Raw genomic sequence first — 18,629 nt, 5'->3', positions numbered from 1 at the left:
ATTTCCTTTCTGAACAGTGTGTCAGTCAGGCCCAATGGCTGACTTGAGTGACGTCAGTGTGCAGAGCAGACAGACTTCACGAGAACACAGAGAGTACAACTGGTCTTTGCTTTCCCACTGAAGTGGTGACATAGTGTTTTCTCAGTGCAGATAACATACGTGGTGGCTGTGTGGTGGTAGCTAGCTTCATCTTAATAGGTGTTTCCCCCAGTAAACCAAATAATAACTACAAGGCAGCTATGGCATTGCAATTAGCTGCTGTAGGGTGTTCCTGAGTAAATGATAACTGCTCTTTTATCAGCATCCATGTCCACAGCAGATGGAAGGATGAAAATTGGCTTTGCTGCTGTTGTTTACAAAGCTCCATATTTCTTTGAATACACTCTAAGAAAAATCTTGTGGAACAAAATGACCAGATTGATTCTATAGCATGTGACCATTCTTACTGCTTGCATAGCAGATCAAGTTATGTTTATCATTAAACATAAGAACGTAACAATTTTGGACTGAAATATTAATATGCTGAAATTGAAATATTTTACTGCCCATCATAATGGAATTATGAATCATTTACACTTTGGTTTTGATGCTCAGGTGCTATGCTATATATAGAAAATGGTCTTAAATCAGCACACCTGTTCAGTCCAACTCTGGTTTTTGAAAATGGGTTATTACCAAATTTGAGCCTCATTTTAAAGGTGTTGGGTTTTGTTTGTTTGATTGATTTTTGTTTTTGTTTGTGTGTTTTAACATGCTAGAATGGGCTCATACACTTAGTTCTGAGAGCTGGATTTCCAGAAATTAATTTTGTATCTGTAGCCCATCTTTAAATGTAGGATGGCATTACATAATTTTGACAATACCCCATATTGCTGCAACATTTTGGTAGCTACTAGAATGCTATAATTGTCACTCATATCACAATTTAGCATGGCTCAATACCTCCTAGAAGACTATGAAAAGAATATGGGTGCCTCAAAAGCATAAGCCACCATCACTTTCAGAAGAGGGAAATCAGCATTTGCAGAAAGCTTACTGTATTCTCTGAGGCTTGCTTGTGTGTGTCCATATTCATAGGAAGGGGGTGATTGAAAATGCATATGAATTATGGGGAACGTTGCACCATATTTAGGTCTCATATTTGGCATCATCTATTTCTCTTAATTAAAAACAAAAACAAACAAATGAAAAAACCACAGGTGTGGCTCTCACCACATTAAAGGGTGACATTGAACAGTGATAGAGTGCATTGTCCTTCCTAAAACTAAGTGGCCCTGCTTTGCAAAGTGCACTTGAAAGACCATAAGCACTTGGACAGATTTCTGTACAGCTTTCTTGCAAACCCTGGGGTGTCTGACACAGAAGTGCACCGGGTCTTTCTATACCTTTGAACACCTTGCCTGATCTGGCTGCAAGAACCCAACTGAAGGGCTTATTGCAAGGGTAAGGACCCCAAGGGGGGGGGTTCTAAATAACACCATCCTGCCTTCACCTTCCACTATCCAGTACTTTGCCATTGCTGTTATTCACTCATAGGTGCTGGTAAGGGAAACAGTAACTTGGAGTGATCATTTTTGAGACCTATAAGCCTGTGGTAAAGATGCAGAACACTTACCTTTCCATTTGTCAATAAATAGTACAAATATTGCTCAGATATTTGCTTAGCTAAGATAAAACTTTTTTTTTTTTTTTTACATTATTCTTACATACCTTGCTTATTTCAAATCCAAACACTTCCTCAAAGTAAGCAGGCTGACTAATAAGCAGCAAGTAAAAAGTCCAGCTCCTACAGAAGTTTGCAACAATTATTGCATAGACTGGCATAGATGTAAAAAATTTTCTCCAAGGAGTTTTGTATTTCTGAAACATAAAAAGGGGATCCAGTCAGCATTTCAATCATTACCAAATATCTATCCTCCCTTTTCCTCTTTGTTATTTTTACCTATATTCCAACAAGTTCATATACATGTGACTTTATGTACTCATTGAATTCTAGTGACTTTAATTGTCTTAAATTACATGCATCCACATAATTAATATAAAAACATAAATGAGGAAAAAATACTATGAAATACACAAGTGGAGAAATTCAGTGATACTTAGCTATATCACAAAACGAATGTATAAGTGCTGTTAGATCAGTCATGTAACATGAAGATACAAAGTCCAAAATTATGTCTCTAAAAGAGAATGTTGCTGCAGCAGTCAGCAGTCAGTTTTACACTGTCAGTACAGAATTTCATCCACATTTATTTTAAGCATGTATTTTAGCATCTAGATCTTAATCCTAGAATTCTGATTTTTTTTTTTTACCATGTCTCAGAAGCTGTTTGGTCAATGTATTTTTGCTTTGTTTTATTATATGTTTAAATGAATTGGGTAATGAAAAAAGATGACAGATGGGCAGAACTACAATCCTGCTGAGTCCCAGCACCTCTCTGTGAGCCCAGGGTTCTGCCCATCTGTGTTGATACAAGCGCAGGATCCAGACCCTGATGAGTGTCTGAAAACTGCTTGAATACTGGTTTTTATTCAAAGAAGTCTGGCCCGGTAGATAAATATGTGTCACACTTTGTATGCCTATCAAATTGCACTCAGTTGAAAGCTGAGAAAGAATTTCAGTTTATGTATTTTAGAAGCAACTAATGACACAAACTAATCACTTCCAGAAATGTTTAATTAAAAGCAAGAATAAAAAATAATCAGAAATATCTGGCCTGCTAAAATTACACCAACATTCGCTGAAATAACTTGTTTCACATAAGATTTTCAAAAGCATTTATGGGTGTACGAAACTGTGACCACTGTTGAATCTTATTAACTATCAACCCAGAAACTACCTCAAGAACACTTAAAAATGTCAGCTATCAAGAAAAATAAAAGACTGTAATATTTCCAGTTCCCTATTCAATCTGGATCAAAGGTTTTGACTAAGAGGATGGAGGTATATTCCTGCAGCTTGATAGCATGCTTCCAGCACTGTAATGGGGGATGTTCTTATGGCTCTACTAGCATGCTCTAATGCAGCTTGCAGTCTTTCTTGCAAATGAAACATACAGTAGAAAAGGTTTGCTGTTTGTGGTGTTCTGAGGACCTAGGTAAACACCAAGTACTGCTATTCCTCTAGTTTACTTTTAGGAAGATGAAAACGCTTCAGAAGGGATAAATAGGAAGGAAATAAACCATTTGAACTCAGGGTAGTATAAAAGTCTCAATAAATCTGCAATTACAGATGTAGTTCTAGATTTACCTCTAGCTCTTTTGTATATTTTGGATATTTTGTATATTTTGGAGTAGGAAGAGAGAAAGACCAGGCATAAAATCTATGAGCAATCCTCTGAAACCTGTATTCACTTCACAAGGAAGCAATATCCACCCATCAGCATATTTCAGATCTCCCCCTGTCCCCACCCGAAAAAAAAGTAGAATTGTTCAAAATGTGCTTTTCTGTCTTAAAGAAGTAGCACATTGGATTTTTTGTTCATTTTTGTATCTTTTTTTTTTCTTTTTTTTTTCTTTTTTTGCTTGTTATTTTCATTGTTCCTATCTCATAGGAAATAATTGTATGAGTAATATTCTTACTTCCATTGCACCTAGGAGGTTGGCACTCTCTCCAATGCTTTCTTCTATGTATCTTCTTTCTTCATCTGTGATCGTAGGATGCTTTGCAGGGCTCTCATATGAAACCAAAAGCCAGAACATATACCAGACTATACCAAAGCTCCCTTTGGAATGGAAATAAAAACTTTAAAAAGAAATGCACAGTAAAGGAGCAAACAAGAAAATAATAATAATAATAAAAAAAAAACACACGTAGATAATTGTAATCAATTTAAATGGCAAATGTTGTTACTGAGAGCCAGATCCTGCAAACAATATTTGTGCAGAATGCATGCAGAGCTGTACCACCATGAAGTCTTGTTTCCATTTACAGAGTGCCTTCACTCTAAGTGAAGGGTCACTGATATTCAACAACAATTTGTACAATGCAGTGCAATGAAACAGCTCCCATTTCATTTTACCAAGTTGTAAATGATCCATTCTGCTTTAAGCCATTGTTGTTTGATTACTGCACTAATTTTTTTACCTGCAAAACACAAGATTGTGGTGCTGTTTTCAACATAACAGGATTCTTGAGTAGTTTATTAAGTTTCTGAAAGGGTTCCCCTTGATTCACATCAATTTTACATTACAAAATGTGTAAAATTTGCCTTTGGGCCTTTGGGACATTTTTCTTCCAGCAGTGTATTCACACAACTAGTGTGAATAGAGTTATGTAGCTATTCAGATAAAAATCAAGACATTTTATTCAGGAGAGATACTCTTAACTTACAGTTGTAAAATGAAAGAGAGATGTTACCTCTGAGAATCTGGGATTCTATGGATTCACATAGCAGGTTGCACTGCTTGCACTAGAAGTGATGAAGGTTTCACCATTCTTGTTTAATAATATTCATTTCCTTTAAATTCTGTTCTTTTATTTTCTATTTCTCAAGACTGTATGGAAACAGTTGTTCGTTTGTTTGTTTGTTTTTGGTGCGGGGACATTCTTAACTGTAGCTTTTACATGTTTAGATGGTGTAGAGTAAGGTGATGTGATATTGGAGTGAGATGAGCAGAAGTGCATACCATACACATAGAACACCGAAGACCACCCTGTATATTGCACTAGGATCCCAGCTAAAGGCATTGCAATAACAGCTCCTGCATAGGAACCTGCAAAACAAGGTGTGTGTAGTTGAAAAAAAGGAGAAAAAATCAATCTCAAAATGCTTTTATATTACAAAGGAATGAAAGACCTAAATGGAAATTTACTTACCACAAAAGGAAGTGGTTGCTAACCTACTTCTCTCTAATGGGGGGGCCCACTTGCTCCAGATGCCATGGCAGGCAGGGTAGGTGACTCCCTGGGGAACGAGTGTGCCACAGGTCAGCTAATGCTGAGCAGTTGGTCAGGTCATTGTGCATGAATTTCTGTTTTAACACTGCTACAAACAGGAAGCTGAGAACACTTTACATTTTTATAGCAAAGTCTGAGCACAGCCATAGAAAAACTTCAATTTCTAGTAAATCAATCTGGCAAAGTTTGATTGATTTTTTTTCATCACCCCCAATCATTTCAGAAGCCTTACAGAGCAGATAACAAAACATGATTATTCCCTTTTGCTCTGCCTTCCTCCTTCCAGGAGAGAACAGTGAAGAATTAAAAAGAAAGAATCTTAATGCACAAGTATCGGAGTCAAAGGAGGGATGAAAACATGGATCCTCCAGGATCTTTCTACTGCTGGGCTCATTTCTGCAACCCACAGTTTTGGTGGCCTTCTAACATTTTTGATGACCTTCTAGCAGCTCAAATATAATTTAGGAAATACAGTTTCCTTTTCCATTACTCTAAAAATATAAAATAAGATCAATAAGAGCTTAAAAATATAATCTTATATAATCTATAAATAAATAAATCTATAAATAAAATATAATCTTATATCTTAGTCTTTAATGAACCTTTTTGAGCACTTAAGCAAAGAACTCGATGATCTCAGTTGGTTTGATTTTAAACCAGTTACATTTTAGGTTGGGTCTCTCTTGCAGTGCTGAAATTTTAGAAAATCCATTATGAAATGTGCTGTACTTTTTCACAAAATTCAAGTATAAGAATTGTTATGATGTATGCATACTTATATATAGCCATTTTTCTCTTAATTTGATGTTTTATTTCCTTTGCAAAAAGTAGAAAAATGAATAGCTTCTTGCAAATGTTGTGATTATCCCTCTGAATACACAAAAAGCTTGTAAAATACATTGTTTTGTATTCAAAGAGGTTTTATAACCAATTTAATGTTCATTTCAGTCTTTTTTGTTAACTTTATTAACTTCCCCCCAAATAATCTGATATAATTTTAAGATTGCCATGATTTATTGTAAACCTTCTTCAGAGACCACTGCTTGAGTTGTTTTATATTTCCCATCCCTTAAAACAGTATCACCGAAATGAGTGATGAAAGAGCTATTTTATTTTGTAATTAACCACTTGCTTCTACTCCTCTCCTCTTTGTGGGCATGCACACCTGTGTCCATGCAAAGCACTCTTCAGGAGTGGATCTATGTTTACACACGTATACTTCAAGAACTTAATTGCCAGTTACCTAACTTTCTACACCTTCTTTTTGAGCCTTTATAAATAATAAAGTGCATGAAATAAATTCAGGTCACACAACAGAAGTGCACGGCGCTTGGGAAGAAAGGAGCAGTGATCACATGTCTAAAATCTGAAAAAAAACACATTTAGAAGGCAGGCTCAGTATTTTTATCTCCTCAGTCACTGTAAACCTCTCATTCATTCACATGGCCAGGGAAGCTGTGAGAGAAGCTTAATTCATTATTATAGATTTAGTCTGTGATACTGGACAGCAAATAACTGTTGAGAATAACACCAATGTAAGCCCTGCGCAAGACAGGATTTCAGTAGAACTGCACTATTAAATGTTTATATTACTCACTTCTCAGCAAGGGAAAACTTCACTACATAATTTCATAGGTGAAAGAAAATCTATAATTCTTACAGTGTAACCCATTACACTAAAAATCAGGAGTATATTAAAAGCAATTTTTATTTTTTATCAAAAAAAAGTGACAGTTGCTGCTTAAAAGCTAATAAACATGCATCACTTTTACTGGTTATGTTACGATTTTTCCATACCTCTACAAGGCCCTGCAAGATCCTAACAAAGATGACACACCCGTAATGCACCCTGGCTGCGGATGGTATTAGCATGTTGAGGGAGGATGTCAGCAGTATAGCAGCACCAAACACTCTGCAAGAGTGGAAACAAGTAAAGGAAGCAACTTCAGTATTGTTCCAGTGCACATATTCCACATATGTTCACATACCCATATCAATAAATTTCAGTGTATGATATTTATGTAGGGGATATACTAACTGCTGGACTGGGTTAGTGTCTGCTTTCATCTTAGGGTAATAACCTGTGTGATAAGACCCACATGGACATATACATCCATTTAGCATTGTTTCCTAGGGAAATACTTTTTGTACGATCACGTCTATGTCTTATTCACTTTATATATCCCCACTCTTTCCTTTTGTTAATTTTCACCTTTATTTCAACCAACTCTGATTCTATCCTCCAACATCTAGAGAAATTAAATCTCCCAAAAGTTTTGCTAAACCAGGTGGCTGGGCAAAAGAGAAATTTGTATTAATGCTTTCATCATAAGAAAATGGCAACATAGATTCACTACTTTTAAAGCAGAAGAGAATCCACATTTATATATGCCAAAGCAGAAGGAAGAATTTCAAACACAGCCAGCATTTTCTTAGCTACAAAAGCAAGTCGATGTGTGTTAAGTCAAGCACACGCCCAAAGCAGAGATCATTCTGTTGTGTTTTTTTTTCAGGGGCTGCTCATTGAATATCGGTAATTTTGCCTCCAACAACATCCTAGCAATTGCTTTAAATCAAGTACATTATAAGGTCTAAATACATGTGTGAAATAATAATTCATATTCAAAATTATGATTATATTTTTGACTAAAATTTAATTTAATTTAATGAATGTGAACCCCTTGTGGTAGCAAGCCTTTTCTCCAGTACTATTCTTTTTTTTCTGTTCATTCAACTATGCAAAGTGATGTACCCAGTGGCATTGATTGGCCTCTTTCTTTATACAAAATTATGTAATGGTAAGATAAATCCTGGAGATATCTTAACATATGACATCATGGTATCTGATGTGGAACTGATTTGACAGAAACCTTTAACCTTAGCATGTGTTCTTTAGAAATTGGTACGGTGCCATAAGTTAGTGAGAAACAGACCTTAGGCTAAGGAAGGAGGAAGCTGTGATAAATTTCAAGAGGAAATTTCTTCCTGAATACATCTATTTTTCAAATCATCTGCTTAGAGTTACATCCTGATAAAAATACTTTAAATAGCAAATTGAACATATTCCACAGCTAAAGTCTGACAAATATTAAATGGCAGCTTAAAAAAAAAAAAAAAAACAAAAAAAAACCAAACACTTCTGGCACTTAAAGTAGGCTTTGTTAAATAGCTCTAACCCTGGTCTCTTCACTGTGTTCCTGGTGTCCCCATCTTGTCTCAGAGAACATCTGGCTCGCTGTGCAGCACAATTCTGCCTTCGCTTGGCAGCATGTTCAGTACATTCACTGGGACTGACTGGTGCATGTGTTTGTGTCTCATAACTGTCTTGGCCTGAATTCTGTCTTTACTCCTAATTTCTATACGTGTAAGTTTCTCTTCATAGCTTTGTGAATCACATCAAAAGTGAGTGCAGTTCATTTCCTTACATTTTAATATCCCTGATATGTTCACATAAAATATAATGGTGTCTTGGTTTTCATTTACTTTTTTTCTATATTTATTAATGAGAACAGTGTGGAACTCAAGGGAGCTTTGCTTGTGATTTTTATGAATTCTTTTTAAAAGTAAGATGTTCCTGTTACCAATTTCTGAAGAAAAATGGACTGTAACTCTTTTAAAGATTCGCTGAAAATATCATTTCTTTGTGAGCAAGAAGAAAGCACTGCTTGGTTTGTAGCTATTTCTATTTATTTTCTGAATAGATGTTTAACTAGGTTCCTAATGCTGCGATATATTTTGAAGTTTGTGAATCAGTGTGTAGACTTGTGGGAGCAGATTCTTAGCTAGTGTGAATCAGCAAAACACTTTCTAAATCACAGTTCTTCTTCAGGTCCTGCAGAAATATTAGGAATTTACCATCTCTTTATAGGGATGAGATCTACAAAATAGTTGTGGTATATAGCTATTTCATCAAGGAAATTTAGTCTAATTTTTCAATTCTGCCTCTGAAATCAGCTTCTGTTTGCCACAATTGACGGCTGTATTTCCCAAAATTGCCTTATTCTCATGTTCGCTAAAGAGAAGCTGTTTTTTTAAATTTGTTCATTCTAGAAAAGAAAGTAAAATTCATTTTAGAGAATGATTCAAGACATGCATCTTCAAAATGAAAATCTTGTCTGTATTCAGACACACAGCTACTAGTGAAGGTTCAGTTATGTTGAGGTACCAAAACAATTCCACAATGTCACTTGTAAGTCAGAGTTCTCTCAGGGCTATGCTTTATCAAAGCAGCTTTCTCAAAAACAAACTCTTTTTTTTTTTCCAAGTATCTATGGAGTTAAGAATAGAATACATTACAAAGTTAAATTATTATTCTTGTCAGAAATGTCCTTTCTGTTCCTTTTTTCTTTTTTTTGAATCCAAATTAAATGAAGTACCATGTTTTTAGTGTATGTCTATTGTAGTGACCCAGTTTCTTCTATAACTCTCAGTCAGGAGAAATACAGCTTCTTACATTTGCTTTGCATTTCTCAACACGCATCCATAAATATCACTGTATTTCTCTTTCATGCTCTTTTATCTTGTTATATTTAGTTAATCCCCACTATCACTAAAGTCTTCTTACTAATGAATTATTGTGGTATAGTTCTGTTTTTTGTACAAACTTCCTGTTCTATTGTTCGAAATACCTTAGCTAACTACATTTATCATGATTTAGATCTAAATACAGTGCATTTCTGGGGTATTTTACTGACCTACATATCAGCCCCCCCCAAATTATGTTGTATTTTCTTAGTGCTTAGCATTTTGTTACATATATTGAGTTACTGATTTTATGATCCACTGTACTCTTGAGTTACAGTTCTTATTTGCCCAATTTGGCTACGACATTAACTGAACATTTATTTCATGGTAGGTGCATTCCAAACCCCACAAAACATATCTTAATTCCATGGTACACATTGAAGAGCTTTAGCAGACTGAAGGTAGACTCTGGGAAAAGTACAGTATGCCACAGACAGAACAGGAGAGGCTAATGACAATGCCATCATTCTCAGTCTTGGCATTAGGGGGAATTTAAGTGCTACGATATACCTTCAGCACTCCCTAGATGTGGGGGAAAATTCCTTTCTGACCCCAAAACAGCAACCAGTGTACCCATATATAGAAAATAACCATATACAGAAGAAGATGAATGAATAACAGCAGTAATAGCTTGTCAAGGAGGAAAAAAAAAAAAAAAAAAAAAGGTAAATCCTAAACCTCAGAAGTGACCAGTAGCCCTGAAACAAAGAATTATGCTTTGCTTATCTATTTCTATTTCTAGACTCAGTAGACTCAGTCCCAGAAGACAAAATCTAACATTGATCCTCAGTGCTTTACTGACATTGACATTATATGAAGGTCATGAGCTGTGCCTTAGTCCTCCTGTAATACAAGTAGTAATAATAGCAAAATCATATTTGACTAAGAGACTTTTGGGATGGGAACAGAGGAAGGAAATGACTCTGACATGTCAGGGAAAATGCTTAGAATGGAATGAAGTTGCAGGAAGATTTAATCTTTTGGGGTTTCAAGCTAGTTGGCTCATTTTTATCTTTTGGGACCAACTAAAGAGAAAAGAAATGTATTTATTTTCATCTCTGGATTTCTAATTTCTACATATCTATGCATCCCCACTATTCCCATCTACCTTTTCCAGGCAATTCGTATTACATGAGCGTTCTGCTTGGAGCTGCATTATAGATTTTGTTACTTTGTTGGAAAAAGTGCCAGCTCAAAAGTGAACTGAGAACAGTGGGAATACAGATGCGTGCCAAATGCTGAATGCCAGATGGGTGACATATTGGGTTGCACATATGATATCTGAAAATAAGGAGTCCTGGTTGGAAGCATCCCCTTACCCCAAGGACTGGGAATGAAAATTACTAAAATGACTGCATAAAGCTAAACCTCCTTTCATATGTGCATGGTAGGACTCAATTCTCCAGTTTTCAGAATCCAGCACATTTTTATTGATGCCATTCCTTAATGTCATTGACAACATCTACAATTATGTGCCTCTTTACAGATAATTGCGGTCCATTTTTATTAAAAAGAAACTGTTACAGAAATTAAGTTATATGTCAAATCAACAGCATATGAATTACCTTAACTGAAGTCTGTCCTTAAAAAAGTAACATGTATATTGAAAATGGCAATTTTAGCTATTTATTTCAAAGAGAAAATGTTTGAGGTTTAAGATGCTTAAATACATGTATATACCGTATTAATGAACTATGAATGCCACTTCATTAAAATCCAAAATAATTTAAAAACAGTAAATGTTCACTGACAACTACAAAACAACTTGGAATGTATATTTTAATGGAATTACATTGAGAGCTATAAAGGCATAAAAGGTTTCACATCACTTTTCATGATAACCTAAACAAGTTTTAAGTTACTTCAGCAGGAAATTCATTCAGGACTGTAACCGAATATTTTTCACCTCCAAAAAGCTTCCTAACATTGAAGACCTATCTGTGGAATAAGAAAGCTTCATAATTTTGTTTTGTCATAGTTTCCATGGGAATCATGAGGAAAAAGCACAGCATTCCACACTGTTAGAGCAAATTAAATCATAATACTACTGGGATTATTACTCTGACAGTAAACAGGAACCTATGGAAAATGTAGCCCATAGTAATTTCTGGGACATCCAACCTCCGTACTTGACAGTTTTACAGTAATACTGATCACATTATAACACCTTTATTTTCATTGGCTAATGTATTTGCATTGTACATTTTATATAAAATACTATCTTCTCTCTTTTAATGAACTGTCTAAACTTTTTTTAACTATTCAATCGATTGCTTTTGCCACCTTGTGAATGGTTTTCTGCACAGGTATTCACAGGATGGTGCCATCCTTGTGCACAAGCTAGTTTGAACACAAATATTTAGTGACTCTTCACTGATGCAAATGCTTTTCCACATTTTTTCTCACAGTCCTACATCATCTAAGCTAATTGTAACTGAGTACAAGTCTTGCTTATAGGAAGCTCTTCATACAGGGAATAATGAACAGGGAATATTTTGCCATAAACAAACGTAAAACATTTTTTCTAGTCTTACATGAGATTCTTTTGTTAAGTAAGGGTACAAATTAAAGAGGAGTGAAAACATGAATTTTCCTTGCAAAGCTTTCCCGACCTAGTCTGAAGATGAAAATTATAAAAATAAATAAATAAATAAATAAAAATATTTGGATTCAAGTTGTCAAGCAGGAGAAACAGCTGGCATGTTATTGACATTTCTCTTCCTTACAGAAAATGCATAACATATGTTAAAGAGCAAAGACTTATTTTATGAAACATATGTAAAAATAAACTAGATCTTTGCTAGCCTTAGATGTTCTTCCTTGAACCATGATTGTTTGGGAGAGTCCCAAAGCAGGAGCAGCTTTAGGCAGTGTCATGCAGAGTGACTTTGTGGATTATTCTATCAGCTCAAGATTGCTAAAATTTGTTATCTTCTGTTCTGACTCCACTGACTATCATTTATCTTTGACATACCTTCTCCTGCAAAAGATCAGCAACACAACATAGAATCAATTATGCTTTTTTTTTTTTCTACAACCCAAAGAATTTCTTGTCTGAGAAGAACTGCAAAACTGAATGCTGGATTAAATGCTTAATTTTTTTTGAGTAAAGCATAATGTCTAAGCAGAAACAGGACAGAAGCTAGCTTGAATGCCTGTAGGCATGCAGAGTCTTTTCAGAATCCTTTCTTCTGCAGATGTTGCCAGCAATGCCAAATTGTGACCATTTTATTTAACTTCATTTTTTTCTTTCAGCTGTACAGTGACTGAATATATAGAAATTTCAGGATTTTAGCTGCTGATTAACACTTCCCTTCCTACAAAGTGTCTCTCCACCTGTACTAGGGTCTTCTAATACTTTGATCTGCCAGGTTTGAAGACAACTAAATACCAAAATATTCCCAAGCCTTTTAGTAGAATAGACCTTATTAGGACTGGTCCAAGCACCAGAGCGAAATGCCATGCAGAAGTCAAAGTGTACCAGTAACAAGATCCCTTTCACCTTCTGCCTTCTCTGAGCCCCATTAATGCCACTGACTTATACAGGTCAAACAGTTCTCAGGCTGTGCCTTCCATTCACAGACTTATTTTTGATACAGTGTGTGTTTTTTGAAGAACTTTGGGCTTGTTAGATGACAGCATCACAGCAATTGATGCTGAATGTAAAAGACTCCTGGGTCATTAAATTCTGATCATTGCTTTTACCAGCAAGTGCATTACATCACCCTTTCATAAGCAGACCTCGTTCCATCTCAGAAGTAATTAGCATTTGCCCTACTTATTTTGGAAGCCTTTCCAGCTTGTGACTTCCTACATCCAATAGATATATTGCACCCATGCTGTCTATTTTAGCAGTTTTAATATTTGCATTTTACCCCAGCAGAAATCCTGTCTTCTTTCTTTTGCATCACTAGGCAAGCTGGGCCTTCTCCATCTCATCTTCCTTATTCTTCATTCATTTGATCACCCTACTAACCCTCTCTCTCTCCTGTTTGAATTCTACTGGGGAATCTCTCAAACCTGTGGTTTCATTTTACAGCTCATTATATCCATAGATGTCTGGACAAAACTCAGACTCATTCCTTCTAGCTCATTAGCTTTGGGTTGGCTTGCTCTTTAAATATGTAATCTGCTAGATCGTGTTTCAAATCAAGACCATCTCATTCAAATTACCTAACCGAGTTCCAGGTCTTAGGCTGTGATTCATAACTGTCTCTGTTGATTTAGAGATATATAATACACCTATAAAATAAATCAGCTTTAAAATATTTTGTGGATCTGGCTGGGATGATAATTGCTATGTGCTGGACTCAGAGGCTTTATCTGTACTGCTTTGTGAAGTGTTTTGTGACATACAGACTACATGTTATGGATATCTGCATCCCTACTGCTCAGGTTAAATGTGGATTCCTTCAGAACAAAGTGATGGTGACGTTAACATTTTTATGCAGACAGCCTAAACAGCATTTTGTAGCATGAAATCCAGTGTATGTAGTGTATTGGGGTGGAGTACCAAAGCAGGTAGAGGTGATTAAGGATGTCTGTTGTAATAAGTGTCTGGAGTTAACTCTGCCAGAAACGTACATGGATTTTGTTTCAGAGGGGATTAGATATTCCCCAGTGAACAGGACCCTGGTTTTCAGGTATCATACATGCAGTAAGGATTCTGGAGGCTCAAGACCTGGGAGAAAACTGGGAGCAAAGTTTTTTGACAATATTGACATATCTGGATGATATTACCTCGATAAATAAGCTTTCTTTATAAGCTTGCTCTGAATTCATCTGGTGTAATTGTATCTAAACTGTGTGGCAACTTTTCTACAGATGGCAAGTTTTCAGATTTCATCAGAAACATGAGATCAAAGGATTTAGATTAATGGAGGAGGGAATACAAAAATAAGTCCCAATTTCAGATGTAACCCTTCTCTTGTTAGCTGTATCTGAACAAGCAGAGTCAAATTCTGAAATTGTTATGGTTTGTCCCCAAATTATTTCTGAATTTAGTATCTCGAGAATAAAATCATCTACGATCACTGCCATCCTATATCCCAACAGTTCCAAAAATCCACCTTGTGTAATACAGGTGCTTCACAGCACCAGAGAACATAATATTTTCACCTATAATGTTACTGCTTGAGGTTTGCTTGGAACCTCCATATTTAACATCCTTAATGGTGGTTTACTTTCTTTCAATTTATGCTAATGTAAGCAGTGCTCTTACTGACTTCTGAAAAGATCATTTTTCCTCTGTATTATATTGTGACAATTGTTTGCATTTTTCCAGCTGTTTCCCGCTGCTTCAGTAGTTGCCTTCTTGACTGCAAACTGTAAGTAGCCACTCATTTGGAATATTTACATTACTTATACTCATGTTTATTAACCATGTCCCTGTCATGTCACTCATTCATGTCTTTTGTAAGCTAAATAATCCTGATAATGTTTAGTTTACTCTTACTGTCTTTTCACTTTGTAATCATGCTGATTATCCTTCTTGGGATATTTCCTGCTTCTGTTTTCTTATTTGAAACGGACTAGGACGAATTGAACCCCCTACGAGGAGACGATATTTAGCTATTCTGTGACATTATATCATCACTCTGACTTTTCTATAGTATAGACTAATTTTCTGTTGACTCTGTTGACCCTCATACAGTAGACACATTCATTTGAAATGCTCACCCTGACAGCTTATGGCTTCATGAATGATAGACAGGATGTAGTATTGCGTTTTTTTTTTTTTTCTTTCTTCTGAATCGGGCCCTCAGTTTGCGTAAAATGGCACAGGGCTAACAAAGCTGGGGCTATGCCATGAATATCAGAGTGGTTAATGAACTCAGCTGCCCAGCAAAACAGATAGAATAAGATACCTTTGACATTAGAGAGGTACACTTATTCCCAAGTGCCAGTCTTAGGCTGAACGTGCTTTATGAGAGAATTGCATAAAACTAATCCTCTCTCATAATAGTCTGTGACCAGAAGCCATAGTATAGCAGCTTTATTTGTCTTTTTAGAAATGTGATAAAACAGGTTATTTTCATTCATATGTGTACAAGGGAGGAGGGGGATGTGTATATGTGCCCTTCATACTAAATCCTATTATAAGCCCTTCATGAAGCATTAATATGTAAAAGCCGACCTCCCGCCATCTAATCTAGTATAATAAGGGCTTGGATACATTATTAATTTTTGTCACACATCTGAGGCCCCCTTTTATCAACCAAAACCCCTATCCAAATCCCTTGTTGCATCATTAAATTGTGAAAACAGCTTCATCATTCATGACAGAAAAATGGAAGGACCCTGAGCCATATGGCAGAGGGAGCAGCAGGACCAGCCGCCCATAGATGTCTCCCCAGTCCCCTCCTTGCAGTGACTGGTGCTTACAACACCCTGCAATGCAGCAAGGTGACAAAATCGTCTTGCTTTTTTTGTGCAGTATTGGCTCCTTTGCCTGGAAACAGACGAACCCAATGGCAGTGCCTGGGTTCATAGCCCAGTTTAATATGCAGGGTTTTGAACTGGATGTGAAAGGTGGAACTCGCAAGTACAACAGCAGGGGTTCTCTCATACAGTGCAAGGTCAGCTTCTGTCTTCAGAGGTTCAGAAACTGGCTCTTCTCTAATCATTCCCTGGTTATGCTGTGCGCTATATATAGTTTGCAAAAGAAATAAACCTCACACAATATCTCTACCTACAGGAAAATGTAAAGATGTTAAGTTCCAGGAAATCTTTGTACTTCTATTTCTAAACCAATACTTAGCTTATGTATTTCATGCTTGTTGTCATTAGGACTGACTGAATTAAGGAGAAAGGTATTATAATTTCAGTGACACACAAACGACACACTTTCTGTGAAAATCTTTGGGTCTCTGAGATGAAATGCTCTGACATATAGTTGTCTGAAATATTATTCAGGTTATTCATGGAAATAATCCTATCGGATTACTTGCCGGGTACAAGGATTTAGCCCTTAATAACAAGATGAATGGCACTTTAAAAACAAAAAAGAATTTGAAATGAAAGGTTGATTTATATATTTTCAATCAGGTTGGAATGTGACGATGAAGAGTTAACAGAGATGAGAGATAATTAGGTGGCAGAGAAATTCAGAGTAATTCTGTAAGGATGATCCTTAATGTGAATAGTGCAAGGATTTGTGGTTTAATAGTTAATGAGAAATATAAGTCATTATCATAGAATTACAATGTGACTTATACATTTTTTTAAGTCATCATTCTATTCTGCTTTCTGTAGGCTTTATGTGTGAGAGTTCTAATGCTTAAGGATACACAGATGAGCTAAAATAGCCAGCTTTGTTTTATAAAAAAAAAGTCTGTGACTATTACAGATCTGTTTTTGAAACAGTGTTTGGCATGTACAGTCAAAAACTGCATTTGTATTTTAAATATATTTTCTTGGAAATGAATTCCCCAGCCTGTATGACCCATTAACAGTGACCCATTAATTTCAGAGAATCTTTGATGATTTATGGTAAGTATTTAACCTGTTAACATCCTAACTGTGATCAGTGAGGAAATCCTGCCATGGCGTTTTGGTACTGCTTCTGATAGGACAATGGGTTTATTACACTTCTCTGGTGTGTTTTTTAAAGAATTTAAAAAGGATGAGTCAGAAGTTAAAATATAACTGCATTTAAAGTACCCTGAGATGAGGTGGTGAAAAACAGCCTAGCTTGATACCTTTCCATATGCATGTGACAGCACAGCAGGAGGTTTATTCAGACAGTTGCAGCTTTTCATTGCACAAATGTGGAATAAGAAATATTAATGTAAATAAAATTATTGTTTTTCCAGGTTAATGACAGAACAAATTAATAATGCTAAGCCCAAGAAAATATTAGTTCATCTAGCCTGACATCCTCTGTGACATTAGACCTTATATTTTGTTTAATTATCTCTTATATTTCACCTAATTATCCCTGTACTGAAAGCATTTATTTGTAGTAGCTAAAATACAATTTTCAAAATAGGAATCTAACACCCAAAGGAGAAGATTTCAGCATATAATTTCCCAGTGCTAGCTGTTATTACTAACATTTATGCTTTGTGGGGGTTTTTTGTTTGTTTTTGTTTGTTTGTTTGTTTTTTTAATCTAGCTTTTACTTACTGATTCTTGTTATATCTTTCTACTTTCTATATCTTTCTAAAAAACACATTTATACCTAGGATTTTTTTTCCAGAGGTGTAAATTATGTATTTTAGAAACAAATTACCTGCAAGTATTGTTTTAGATATATTGATACACTGAATACATTGTTCTTTCTATTTTTTTCACTATATGGCATTATATTCTATTTTTCATGTAATTTTGTGACCCTTCCATATCCCATCTGTGATTTTTAATCCTGATATACATGTATTCAAATTACCTGCAACAATCCATGGTCATTTCCGTTGACCTAAATACACTGACTGCTCTAAATACAGAAATATACGTATCCCAGGATTATATTGGCTCCCCTACTAGAGCATCTTGTTGGAAACTCACGACAGGTTTCTGGAACAGAATGGCTTAGGAAACCACTCAGTGTTACAGCTTCCCAGGGTGGTTTGCCACTCCTCGATGTTACTTGCACTTAAGCCTCATGTGTATTATTTTGAAGAGAACCCAGCTTACTAAATGATCTTAAATATATCTTCTGGTTGTCTGGTCCATTTTGCACCCACAAATTTATACATACGCCTGAAATGGCTGAAGAAATGTCAATATCTCCATAGATCTTGCTTAAGGACTACTCAGCACTATCATAATAGTGGCTAAATCCTTGAAGTGTTCATAAACACTAGCACATAATCTTTATAGTTTACCAGCATGAAATAAATCACTTTTCCAATTACACCACTTGGTTGTGCAAAATTACCCACTTGGTTGTGCAAAACTCAAAGAAAAGGGGCTCTATCACACCACATGGTGGCTTAGGCAAACAGCCCAAGTAATCTGGGTAATCTGTATACAGTATACAGGCAGAGAAAAGCATATTTTGGGAATGATAAAATACACTCGAGGTTTTAAGTGCTTCCTAAGTTGCTTGCTTCATTAAGCAGTATAGATCCTCCTGGAGGAGCTCAAAGGCAAGAAAACCCGCACCAGTGTCCAGACTATATGCCGACAGTGATTTCAAAGTATCAAAACATCCAAACCTGCTTACAACATAATCATTAAAAGGCTACAAAATAATGTAATT

The 18,629-nt window shown here is 35.8% G+C and overlaps 1 protein-coding gene and 1 long non-coding RNA gene across 2 annotated transcripts in view; one reads left to right on the top strand and one right to left on the bottom strand.

The window, feature by feature from the left end:
- Nucleotides 1-18,629, top strand: part of LOC101790603 (uncharacterized) — a 388,896-nt gene that overhangs the window by 122,068 nt on the left and 248,199 nt on the right. Inside the window, exon 4 of the long non-coding RNA XR_011809805.1 lies at nucleotides 14,709-14,751. This is a non-coding gene — a long non-coding RNA (uncharacterized lncRNA). The remainder of the gene's footprint in view (nucleotides 1-14,708; nucleotides 14,752-18,629) is intronic.
- The window catches only part of SLC17A6 (solute carrier family 17 member 6), a 33,481-nt gene that overhangs the window by 5,800 nt on the left and 9,052 nt on the right, over nucleotides 1-18,629 (bottom strand). Inside the window, exons 4-8 of the mRNA XM_027459377.3 lie at nucleotides 6,698-6,812; nucleotides 4,820-4,907; nucleotides 4,630-4,716; nucleotides 3,583-3,725; nucleotides 1,711-1,860 (exon numbers count right to left, since the gene is read on the bottom strand). Of these exons, the coding sequence (XP_027315178.1) occupies nucleotides 1,711-1,860; nucleotides 3,583-3,725; nucleotides 4,630-4,716; nucleotides 4,820-4,907; nucleotides 6,698-6,812 (583 nt within the window). The remainder of the gene's footprint in view (nucleotides 1-1,710; nucleotides 1,861-3,582; nucleotides 3,726-4,629; nucleotides 4,717-4,819; nucleotides 4,908-6,697; nucleotides 6,813-18,629) is intronic.

Source organism: Anas platyrhynchos, chromosome 5 (assembly GCF_047663525.1).
Source record: "Anas platyrhynchos isolate ZD024472 breed Pekin duck chromosome 5, IASCAAS_PekinDuck_T2T, whole genome shotgun sequence".
Classification (NCBI taxonomy): Eukaryota; Metazoa; Chordata; class Aves; order Anseriformes; family Anatidae; genus Anas; species Anas platyrhynchos.
Note: the sequence above shows the minus strand (reverse complement) of the source record. Positions and strands in the feature narration are given on the sequence as shown.